Source organism: Cynocephalus volans, chromosome 10 (assembly GCF_027409185.1).
Source record: "Cynocephalus volans isolate mCynVol1 chromosome 10, mCynVol1.pri, whole genome shotgun sequence".
Taxonomy (NCBI): domain Eukaryota; kingdom Metazoa; phylum Chordata; class Mammalia; order Dermoptera; family Cynocephalidae; genus Cynocephalus; species Cynocephalus volans.
The window spans coordinates 92,865,585-92,877,874 of NC_084469.1; the positions used below are offsets into that span (position 1 = coordinate 92,865,585).

At 44.9% G+C, this 12,290-nt stretch overlaps 1 protein-coding gene across 1 annotated transcript; it reads left to right on the top strand.

The window, feature by feature from the left end:
• Positions 1 to 3,089: 3,089 nt before the first annotated feature.
• LOC134387494 (zinc finger protein 555) lies at positions 3,090 to 10,410 on the top strand. Its single transcript, XM_063109949.1, has 4 exons — positions 3,090 to 3,095; positions 7,569 to 7,695; positions 8,123 to 8,306; positions 8,725 to 10,410. The coding sequence occupies exons 1-4, from the start codon at positions 3,090 to 3,092 to the stop codon at positions 10,286 to 10,288; spliced, it is 1,881 nt and encodes a 626-aa protein (XP_062966019.1). The 3' UTR covers positions 10,289 to 10,410.
• Positions 10,411 to 12,290: the final 1,880 nt, after the last annotated feature.

The following is a 12,290-nucleotide window of genomic DNA, read 5'->3' on the forward strand; positions in this document are numbered from 1 at the left end:
TACCATGCATGGAGCTTGCAGGACTGGAAGCTGCTCTGGGTGAGGCAGTGGGCGGCGAGTGAGTGTGAAGACTGAGGACAGACTGCACGCACTGGACACACTGCAGACTCTGTAAACACGGCACACTTAGGCCACACTAATCTCACAAAAATATGCTTTTCTTCAGTAATAAATTCATCTTAGCTTACTGTAGCTTTTTTACTTTATAAACTTTTTAATATTTTTATTATATTGTATTAACTTATTGTATAATTTTTCTTTTTGGTGGCCAGCCGGTAAGGGGAACTGAACCCTGGACCTTTGGTGTTACAAGGTCATGCTCTACCCAACTGAGCCAACCGGCCAACCCCTTAATATTTTTAACTGTTTGACTTTTTTGTAATAACACTCAGCTTAAAACACAAACACATTGTACAGCTGTACAAAAGTATTTTTTCTTTATATCCTTATTCTATAAGCTTTTTTCTATTAATTTTTTTTTTTTAACTTTTTAAACCTTTTTATTAAAAGCTAAGACACAAACACACACATTAGCCTCGGCCTGCACAGGGTCGGGATCGTCAGTATCACCATGTCTCACGTCCGCATCTGTCCCACCAGAGAGTCTTCAGGGCATTAGCACACATGGTGCTGTCCTCCCCTGTGATGACAGTTCCTTCTTCTGGAATGCCTCCCAAAGGCCCTGCCTGAGGCTGATTTACACTTACCTTTTTTCTATAAGTAGAAGGAGTAGACTCTAAAATAATGATAAAAAGCACAGTATAGTAAATACATAAATCAGTTATAGTCATTTATTATCGTTGTCAAGTACCATGTACTGTACGTGATTGTACCTGCTGCACATCATAGCACTGGCAGTGCAGTCGGTTTGCTTAGTAGGTTTGTTTACACCAGCATCACTACAGACACGTGATAAAGCCTTGTGCTATGATGTCACTAGACGACAGGAAAATTTTCACCTTCATTATAATCTTATGGGACCACTGTCATATATGCAGTTCGTCGTTGCCCTAAACATTATTATGTGGTGCATGACTGTATGTCTGTGTGTGTGTGTGTGTGTGTGTGTGTGTGTGTGTGTATGCACATACTGTGTATACATGTATATATGTGTGTGTGTATTTCCCTCCTATGCCTCTTGCTGGGCCATATTTTCCATAATATTTATGTTTGTGGGGTTTACACTTGACCTTGGCCTTGTAACACCTCACTCTAACCACCTGAGCTACCAGCCAGCCCCCGTAGTCCTTACATTTGGTTTGCTTATTTGTTGTTCTCCAAAAGAATTTAAGGTCCGTGCAGTTCAGAATTTTTCCATTTTATTCAGTGTTGTATGCCTAGAGCCTGCATTTATTAGGATCTGTGTAATTGTAAAAATGAATTTACTGAATGAAGGAGCCAGAGCTACGGTCCTTAAACACGGCAGTCTTGCACGGGACACAGGGCTTTGCCGGGAGCAGCAGCTGAGGATGTAGGAGTGGATCAGGATGTCCCCTTTGCCCGCTCTCCGTAGTGCTCCGCCTCTCTGCCCATCATCTTGGGAGATGACAGTCATGACAGCCGCAGGACTGCGAGGCGGATGTGAAGGGTGTGCAGGTGTTAGTTTGGGCTTTGACGAGACACTGACCTGAAACATTCCAATTGGATGATGTTAGACTCAACATTGTATTGATTCAGTTTCTGCAGTTCCTCTGCTGGGAACCAGTTTTAATGTCTGCTTTTCAGACATATAGGAAGGAATATATGAGCTAATGTATATAAAGCTCTTTGCAAAGTCTTCCTCATATTCTGGGTGTTCAACGAATGGCACATTTAAAAAATTAACATTGTAAAGAGTGTTACAGCACTTGACGGTGTCCAGCTAGGTGTGTGAAGAGTTCAAGGCCACCCGTGGTTTTGAAGACCCTCTAGGAATACCCCCAGGGCTCAGCACATGGTATACTTATGGCTGTGACTGATGACAGTGAGAGGCTCCAGAGCAAAAACAAAAGAGGGGAAGCCTCGTGGGGTGAAGTCATGAGACACCCACACAGCTTCCAGAGTCCTCTCCTGGTGGAGTCACTTAGGACGCGCTTAATCCTCCCAGCAACAAGTCGTGGCAACACGTGCAAAATGTTGTCAACCTGAGGAGCTCATCAGAGACTCAGCTACCAGGGCTTTTTACTGGGGGCTGGTCACACAGGCACCCCTTGCCTGGCATCTGCCAAGACTTCACACTCCCAGGAGGAAAGCAGGTCTTCACCATAAACCGTATTATTTGCATAAAGTGTTTACGTACAGCGAGAAACTTCTATCAGGGATAGAAACCCTCCCCAAATCCAGCTTCCCTGATGCCAGCCAAGAGCCAACCCTACAAGCAGGACTTTCTAAGGATAAGGGCTTGCAGGCCTGCTGGGTTAACATGTTCCTACAGAGTCCACCCCCTGGGACCTTGGACAGGCATCTTGACAGCAAAAGTGTTATCAGAGGACCCTGTGAAGTAGCATGAGACCAAACTGCAGTGTTCGTCTTGGTTACGCCTTTAGGGGTCCTGGACTTAGCCAGCTAAAGCAAATCCCATAAACCACAGAGATCTCAGAAAGCCGGGTGGTGTCTTCAGCTTCTGAATGACTCTTTTTTCCCCCTGTGTATTATTTTTCACTAAAGGAAGACGTCAAGTCCAGCACAGCACAGCTCTGGCCAGTAAGTTTAAATACCTGAAAGTCTTCTAGGGATGAGATCGTGTATTAGTCTGTTTTGTGTTGCTGTAGTAGAACACCTGGGACTGGGTAACTTATAAAGAATGGAGGTTTATTTGGCTTATGATTCTGGGACAGCTGCATCTGGTGCGAGCCTCAGACAGCTTCTACGCGTGGCAGAAAACGGCAGGCAGCCCATGGGTACAAGCAGATCACAGAGAGAGAGAATGAGAGAGAACACACGCTGGGGCACCCCAGCTAGGACATACAGGGGGGTCAGGCAGTTGGGCTCACCGGGCCCCCACTGTGGCTTCCAGGGAGTCAGTTCAGTCCTTGGCTTCAGAAGCAGTGCCCGAGACATGGGTTTCAGATGGTTCTGCGTGTCCATGACACCAGCCTGTCCACCCCACGATGTGGGTAACCCTGGGAGGTGTTCTGCATGGAAGGTGTGGGGACTGGGGCCACCTGCTGCTGTCTCAGCACTGCCAGGTGATGGGAGGCTGAGCAGCCAGTCTGGATTGACAGTGCTCACGGCAGCTTGGAGAGGTGGCACAGGAGATCCCCTGCAGGAAGAGGGAAAGATTCCTTTGGAGAGCAAGCCAGCCCCTCACTGGGGCAGCTGCAAGTGACGCAGACAGTCCAGCCAGCACCCATGATGTCTTCATAGTTTAGGGTCTTACAGGGGAGTGTTCTAAATCTGCAGTATCCCCCAAGTTGATGTCCTGCCCATTGAGCCTATACCTGCTCTCAGGTGAGCACAGTGCCTGCTCAGGTGGAAAGCCCATAGCGGGCAGTGTCAGGTCTTGGCTGAGAGTCAAGTCCAGGCAGTTAGGATCTGGGGCTTGAGAATTCCCTAAGACACTGGGAGCTTTCTTCTGCCTCAGCAGAGCCGAGACTTGGCAGGGTCAGATGGGGCTGGCCGGTCAGCTCAGTTGGTTAGAACATGGTGCTATAACACCAAGGTCAAGGGTTCAGATACCTGTACTGGCCAGCTGCCAAAAAAGAAGGCCTCTATTTAATGTTTGTTTTCCTTTTCCCCAATCCTCCAATAGGTGAAAATCATAGTAAAAATCAGTTACAAATACCTAATCTTATTTCTCATACCGAGGGTTTAAATTCTGATGCATGCACCAGTGGGTTTGGAAGTCTGTTTTTTGGCTTTCTGGTAGCTCCCAGGGTATGTGCAGATGGGTCATTCTGGGCCAGAAGTCCAGAATCCGGACCTGCGAGTGGCTGGCCCCTGAGCACTGGGCCACACCGTGTTTACCCCTCATGACTCAGGTCAGAGAGTGACAGAAGTCACAACTGACCCTCCAGCAGAAGTGGAGGAGGTAGGGAAGCGTGTCCTGCTGACGTCTGTGCTTTCACTGACCAGGATGATCCCTGAGGTGTTTATAAAACCATGAGCATGTGACATTCTCCTGCTTTTCATCATACGTGCAGGTGCAGTAGTGTCCCTTGCCTCTTGGAGCTTCTGGTGGCCCCACGTGTCCTTTCGCTTGTGGCAGCATAATCCCAGTCTCTGCCTCCGTCTTCGCAGGGCCGTCTTCCCTGAGTGCCTGTGTCTCCATGTGGCATTTTCCGCTTCTTACAAGGACACCAGTCATATTGGATCAGGGCCCACCCTGATGACCTCATCTTAAGTTGGTTACATCTGCAAAGACCCTATTTACTAGTAAGGTCACATTCACAGGTACCAGGAGTGAGGACAGGGACATGTCTTTCTGGGGGAACACAGTGGAACCCACAGCCAACCCCTGCCTGGCATTTCAGGGACAGCATTACAACTGCCAGGGGAGATCTCGGCTGGTCGGGAACTCTGGCAGCACCAGCAGCAGGTTGAAAAGAGGCTGGAGCACCCTGTCCCTCTCCCCTTGTTTTATGTAAAATTTTGCTCCAGCCCTGGGAACTGATTAACTTTCTTCTCCCCTCCCAATGCAGTGCAGACTTGGAACATTTTCTGCCCATTCCAAGCTCACCTTTGGGAACATGGGGACCCTTTCTCCTCCTGCCTGGTGGGGAGAGCAGAGAACATATCACCCGGGCTCAGGCCACACTCTCTTTTCTCTCTCACTTGGCCAGCATGGCCAGAAGCAGCCAGCACAGCCAGCATGTCCCCTCCTGGAGCTGGATCTGTCATCTTTCCCTCCATCAACTTTTAACCCTCACAGCTGCTGTTTCATAATGTGGATGACTCCATAGCCACCCAGGTGCCAAAGTGTCACCACACCGTACCCCTCATCCTCCCTTTTCCCAAACAGTGCTTTTGCCATATTTCAGGGAGTCAAGGTCAAGCAAATCCCACTTCAGATGCCAACTGCATTGGGTGTCCCCAAGACCACTCCTAGGTCCCACTAGTAGGATTCCCAAGACTCGCATACACTCACACTCGTGACTGTGATTTGTTACAACAAAAGGACACGCAGGGAAATCTGCAAAGGGAGAAGGCACTGGGGAGCAGTCCAAAAGGAACCAGGTGCAGGGTTTTAAGAGTCCTTTCCCAGTGGGGTCACACAGGATGCATCTGGTTCCCCAGCAATGAACTGTGACCACATATGTGAAACCTCTCCCAGAGAAGCTCGTTAGAGACTCAGAACCCAGGATTTTTACTGCTGCCTGATCATATAAGCATCCTCCACCTGGCATGTACCAAAATTCTAGACTTCCAGAGGGAAAGCAGGTATTCAGTATTAACAGTGTAGTTTGCATATCAGTGAGTGTGGTGTGAACCCTCCTGAAACCCAGGATCCCAGACACCAGCTGTGTTAGTCTGTTTCTGTTACTTACAACAGAAATACCTCAAACCGAGTAATTTGTAAAGAAATAATATGTACCACTTATAGTTTCAGAGGCTGGGAAGTCCGAAGTCCGGAGAACAGGTCTGGTGAGAGCCTTGCTGGTGGGTGGTGACTTCATAGCAAAGCAGGGTGTCACATGGCAGATGGCAGAAGCAGAGAGAGGGCAAACTCCTCAAGCACTCTCATTTTATTTTATTTTATTATTATTATTATTTTTTTAAAGATGACCGGCAAGGGGATCTCAACCCTTGGCTTGGTGTTGTCAGCACCACACTCAACCAGTGAGCGAACCGGCCATCCCTATATGGGATCCGAACCCGTGGCCTTGGTGTTATCAGCACCGCACTCGAACAAGTGTGTCACGGGCCGGCCTAGCACTCATTTTAAAGCTGTCTGAAGTGCACCCATGACCACCATTAAGCCACAGCTTATTAATCCATTTACTTACTAGGACATGGTCCTCACAATCTAATCAGCTCTTCAAGGCCCCACTTTTCAATGACCGTAATAGGATTTCCCACCCTCTTAACATTATCCCAGTGGGGGTTGAGTTTCTAATACATGGACTCTGGGGGACACAGTTCAACCCAACACCACCAGCCAAGGGCAGCATTGTCAGCAAGGCTTTCTGAAGATGAAGTCTAAGGCCTACAGTGTTAGCTCTTTTCTGCACAGTAGGGAAGGGAATCTTATGATGAGAAACACTATGGATGCACTGTATTAAGAGAAATGGAGGTGGACCCAGGGGACTTCTGTCTTTCCCTGTACCAATAGTAGAGTAGTCCCGTTATTCTGCTGTCAAATAGGTAAGTGCTAGCATTGGAGTTGCTGCACGACAGTATTTTCTGTTTCCTGATCATGGATGTTAGTGGACTGATGATCTTTCTTTAGAAACTAGAGTTTAAAGGCACAGTGTCTGTCAGGGGTTCCTGGTTCAGGGCTTGGGCTGTCGTGCTCATGTGCCCGATATGGGATATGGAAACGAGAAATCGAGAGTGCAGCCTCTAGGGTGGTGTGTGGGGAGTCACTTCCTCCTGGAAGTTGAGATAAGGGAGTGCTTTATAGAAAGGCTCTGCTCAGTCCTTCATGTCTTTTATCATAGGGTAAATTCACAGTCAAATGTTTTGGACTTCAGTTAACTCCTTTACAAAGTGAGGCTTTTAGCCTGATCCTCGAGGTTAGCAAGAATACACTTTTATGACTCTGGTGGAAAGAGCTGTTTGCAAATTTTATACCCTCACTGTGTGTGTGCTTTGTGTGTGTGAGAGAGAGAGAGAGAGAGAGACAGAGAGAAAACTCAAAGTTGAATTAGAAAAAACTTGGGGGGCTTCAGCACTGAGGTTCATATCCAGGCGTGTAGGGGATGTGTTGAGGTCTGAGTCCTCACACCTTTTTCCTCTTTCCTGAGGTCTAATTTCTCAATAACTTCCTGTTTCTATGAAAATGCACAGAGAGAAAAACTAGAGGCTGAACCTGTGATAATTATTACACAAATAAATTAAAATTAGTGCTTCTCTAAAAGACTGTTTTCATTCAGCCAGTTGGGCCTGCAGTTCTTTAAGACACTGTGGCTTTCTGGCCCTTGTTGCAAGTTGGGTCCCCATAGGCCCCTTGGCCTGATGTGTGGGGAAGGGAATAGAAGGAAAAGTTCCCAGTCCTTCAGTGTGCTCTGATAAACCTTAAGACCTCATTTGGGTTTGACTCTGTGCTCATGAAGGGCTGAGTGGTGTAGTGGGCAGCAGGGAGGGAGCTGAAAAGAGTTTGTGTCACAAGGGATTCTTGGCCTTAAAATGCAAATATTTGTTTCATTTGTATAGCATTTCCTCAGAATCTCTAATGTGGTCTAAGCCCTTTTGTTAGAGAGGAAAAAGTCTTGAAGTGGTCCTAGTAAAGTTGTAGAGAGCAGTTCAATGTGTCAGTGGTGCTGTTAACTCTATGAGGAAGCGAGTGTAGACAGAGGAAGAGGCCTGTCAAGCACCACAGGGCAGAGGTTGGGAGGCCACAGCATCTTGTGTGCACTATGTGTGGATGGAGTACAGTGCCCAGGCTGCCAGTCTCAGTCATGCTCCTGCACATGTGTTGGATGTTTCAGGATTCAGTGGTCTTTGAGGATGTGGCTGTGGACTTCACCCTGGAGGAGTGGGCTTTGCTGGATTCTGCTCAGAGGGACCTCTACAGAGATGTGATGCTCGAAACTTTTCAGAATCTGGCCTCAATAGGTAAGGATGACATCGTTCCTTCCCTTAGTCATTTAGTGATCGAATATTTCTTACACATCAAGCCTGTTCCAAGACTTGGAATGTGGAAGGGCAATACAGTAAGTACATTGGTAAATAAGACAGACGTGGTCACAGCTGTCATGGAGCTAGAATCCAATAGTTTTTCCATGAGAATGAGAATCTGTGTAGTAAAGGGAGATTTTCTTCCTATAAAGAAAGCTCCCTTAGTGCCATCCTTATGGATATGTTTCATGGCTCAGGGAAGTTTGTTTCTGCAGCCCAGTGAATATTTTATTGTGTTCATTAAATTGCTTGCCATTTTGCCTCCTTGTGCTTGATGAGGTCCTGAAATGGCTAAATGCCTTTTGTCTTTTTTGGGTAACAGGTGTCTTGTTTCTCATAAAATTTGTTCACTTTTTTGTTTCAGATGATGAAACTCAATTTATGGCCAATGGGTCAGTTTCTCAGCAGTGTATTTATGGAGAAAAAGTAACTAAGGAACCTAAAGTAGCAAAATTCACCAGAAATGATTCCTGGGCCTCTGTTTTAGGAAAAATTTGGGAAGACCTTAGCACTGAAGATCAGCACACAAGGGAGGGGAGAAATCTGAGGTGAGTCACACTCAAGAGAAAGCAGTGTTCCGGGAGAGAATCTTACTTAGTATATTATGAAATTTTAAAAGGTAGCAAGCAGAAAACTCATATAAGCCTAGCTCCAAGTTTGTTCACAGAATTTTTACAAAAAATATTTCTGTAAATGTGACTTAGACATTGAGTGTTGGAAACACAATTCAGTTGGAAACAATTATCTAGAAACCCCATATATAAGAAACACCTTTAATAATAGCAGTGGTTAAACCCTCTTGCAGAGCATTCAGTTTATTCCCTTTCAAACAATGCAGATAAGGTAGAAAACCTACACTTTCACTGAAAATGGTTAAAATGCAACCCTAATATTTATTAGTATTAATAAATACTAATAAATAATTATTAATCAATTCATTTCTAACATGCTTCTCATTTGTACTAGAAATTACATGGTAGAGAGACTCTGTGAAAGTAATGATCACGGTGGAGAAGCCTTCAGCCAGATTCCAAATCTTCACCCATACAAGGAAATTCCTACTGGACTAAACCAGGATGGATACAGTGCATATGGAAAAGTCTTCATGCATCATTCATCCCTCAAGAGTCACATCAAAGTTCACACTGGACAAAAACCATATCAGTGCCAGAAATGTGGGCAGGCCTATGGTTGTCATTCACACCTAAGAGCACATGTTAGAACCCACAATGGAGAGAGACCCTATGCTTGTAAATTATGTGGGAAAACCTTTCCTCGTACATCTTCCCTCAATCGGCATATACGGATTCACACTGCTGAGAAATCCTATGAATGTAAGCAATGTGGGAAAGCCTTCATTGATTTTTCAAGTCTTACTAGTCATGTGAGAAGTCACACTGGAGAGAAGCCATATAAATGTAAGGAATGTGGGAAAGCCTTCAGTTACTCCTCGACTTTTCGAAGACACATGATAACACACACTGGAGAGAAGCCATATAAATGTAAGGAATGTGGGGAGGCCTTCAGTTATTCCTCAACATTTCGAAGACACATGATATCACACACTGGAGAGAAGCCATATAAATGTAAGGAATGTGGGGAAGCCTTCAGTTATTCCTCAGCTTTCCGAAGACACGTGATAATGCACACTGGAGAGAAACCCTATGAATGCAAACAGTGTGGGAAAACCTTTATTTACCTCCAGTCCTTTCGGAGACATGAAAGGATTCACACTGGAGAGAAACCCTATGAGTGCAGACAGTGTGGGAAAACCTTCATTTATCCCCAGTCCTTTCGGAGACATGAAAGGACTCATGGTGGAGAGAAGCCCTATGAATGCAACCAATGTGGGAAAACATTCAGTCATCCCTCATCCTTTCAAGGACATATGAGAGTGCACACTGGAGAAAAACCCTATGCATGCACACAGTGTGAGAAAACTTTTAATTGGCCCATATCCTTACGAAAGCATATGAGAACACACACTAGAGAGAAACCCTATGAATGTAAGCAGTGTGGGAAAGCCTTCAGTTTGTCTGCCTGCTTTCGAGAACATGTGAGAATGCATCCTGAAGACAAATTGTATGAGTGCAAGCTGTGTGGGAAAGCTTTCTACTGCCACATATCCTTACAAAAACACATGAGGCGCCACACTGCAGAAAAACTCTATGAATGCACACAGTGTGGGAAAGCCTTCAGCTGGCCTGAACTCTTGCAGCAACATGTGAGAACACACACTGTAGAGAAACCTTACAAATGTAATGAATGTGGGAAAGTCTTCAAATGGCCATCATCTTTACCAGTACATATGAGACTGCACACTGGAGAGAAACCTTATACATGTGAGCAGTGTGGGAAAGCCTTCAGTTGTTCCTCATCATTAAGAAGACATATGAGAATACACACTGCTAAAAAACACTACAAGTGTGATGTGGGACATCCTTCTGCAGAGGAATTGATGTGTAGTCCTTCAGAAAACTCACACCAGGAGAGTAATCTTATAAACTCTGTAAATATATTGCCTTTATGAGTACCTCATCCTTACAGTGGACTCATAAGAAGTGTGTTTATAGTTTATTTACAAATAAACATTAAGATGAAAAATAATTCTTTTTGTGTGTGTGTGTGTGTGACTGTGCTCAGCCAGGGAGCAAACCGGCCATCCCTATATAGGATCCGAACCCAGGGCGGGAGCGCTGCTGCGCTCCCAGTGCCACACTCTCCTGAGCGAGCCACGGGGTCAGCCCTAAGATGAAAAATAATTCTAAGTACTCCTAGGTATAGTACATGAATTTTGGCAGGTATTGTTTTTTTTTTACAATTTGTAAATAAAACTTTTGTCTTTACACCTTGTTGGACTCATGGGTGATTTGAAGTGTATTTTTAATATGCATGTAGGTTTAATTTTTATTTAGTTTCTTTTTTGTTTTAATTTTGGTAGCTGGCCTAATTTGTATTTAGTTTCTTAAATTGTTCTGTAAATAAGAGGTTATTGGAACAATGACACTTTAGTTCTTTTGTTTTTGTTTTTCCTTAGTGTGGCAGATATTGGATATCACTTGCCGATTATATTTTCCACCTTTCTTACTGGGAGAGTATGTTATTTTTTTGGTCAAAGGAGTCTTATTCCATTTTCCTAACAAACAATTGGCAGAAATTGGTAATTATGCAACGTTGCTCAAAGAACACAGTCTCAAGTCCTTCTGGATTGTGTTATGTCAATGTGGATAATGTGAGAAACTGCATTTGCAAGAATCCCTTCCCTTTCTGTTCCATATTTGAACTTACCAATAGTGTCACTTGCATGAGATTTAGAAGGGAGAAGTGAAGAACTCATTACTGTTGTTACAGTCCCAATAAATGAAAATAGACAGATGCATGTGGGCTTTGTGTACAGAAGCCTTCAGCTTATTTTCTGGATTCTTGGCCCTGCCAATCAAGAGTATCATGAAAACAAACACCAAGTGCTTGATTTCCATTTTCTCAGAGGTGCAGTCTTCCACAGACTTCTCCATGAGCTTGGTGTCAAGGGTACATCTGTGTGGTAAGACAGCCACAGTCTGAATTTTCCTGCAAACCCTATGTGTTCTCCAGACCACTAACTCAGACTGTCACGGTTGCAGTCTCAGATGTTCTGAGTCCCCTCTAGCTCTTAACACATTTGTATAAGGTCTAATTTGTATGGTGGGCGTCTTGTTCTCTTAACACTTCTAGGGGCTCTGTGACTCTGATTCCACCAAGAAAAGGCTACAATGATCACACTTGGCCCACGTGGGAGACAGAGATGATCACACTTGGCCCATTCAGGGGACAGAGAAACCAGGTATTGGTTGGTCCCTCGAGACTGGTGCTGGGTGAGAAATCACACAAATCGAGAAGCACTGACATGGTCAGTGTTTTCCACAGGACATCGTCTGTGTTCTGGGGATGAACATGGAGGATTGAGAAGCCAGGCCAAGGGTTCCTAAAAGTCAGAATAAAATCTGCCTGAATCTCAAAGTGCCTGGGAGATAATGTTTCCCCAGAGGGACAGGGCTGCTGATTGGTCCCTCAAGATTTTTGCCACATTTGAAAGCTGCAGGGCATGGGCAGTAAAGCAGCAAGCTGAAACCTCCAAATGTCACAAGTGGATTTGCCAGTCTTTCATGCTTGACCAGTGACCTACTAGAATGTTCATCCAAATCCCTGAAGGGCCTGCACTGAGGAAGACAGGAGAAGCAGAGATGGACGAGCCTCGTTACAACTGCGTGTGTGTAATTGGACTCAGTAGGGGACAGAGAGGGGAGAGAGAAGGGGCAGAAGCCATCCCTGAAGGTGTAATGCCTGAGGGTTTCCAAAATGGGTATAATACGTCAATCCACAGATTGAAGAACCAAACCCCAACTTGGAATAAAAAAGAAAAGAGAAAATCATACTAAAGTCCATCGTAGTTAAATTGCTGAAACGAAGGAGATAAAGTCAAATTTCTTTTCTAAAGCAAATTCACACCCTTATATGTCATGATTAAATAATAAATATCAAAATATTCTAGA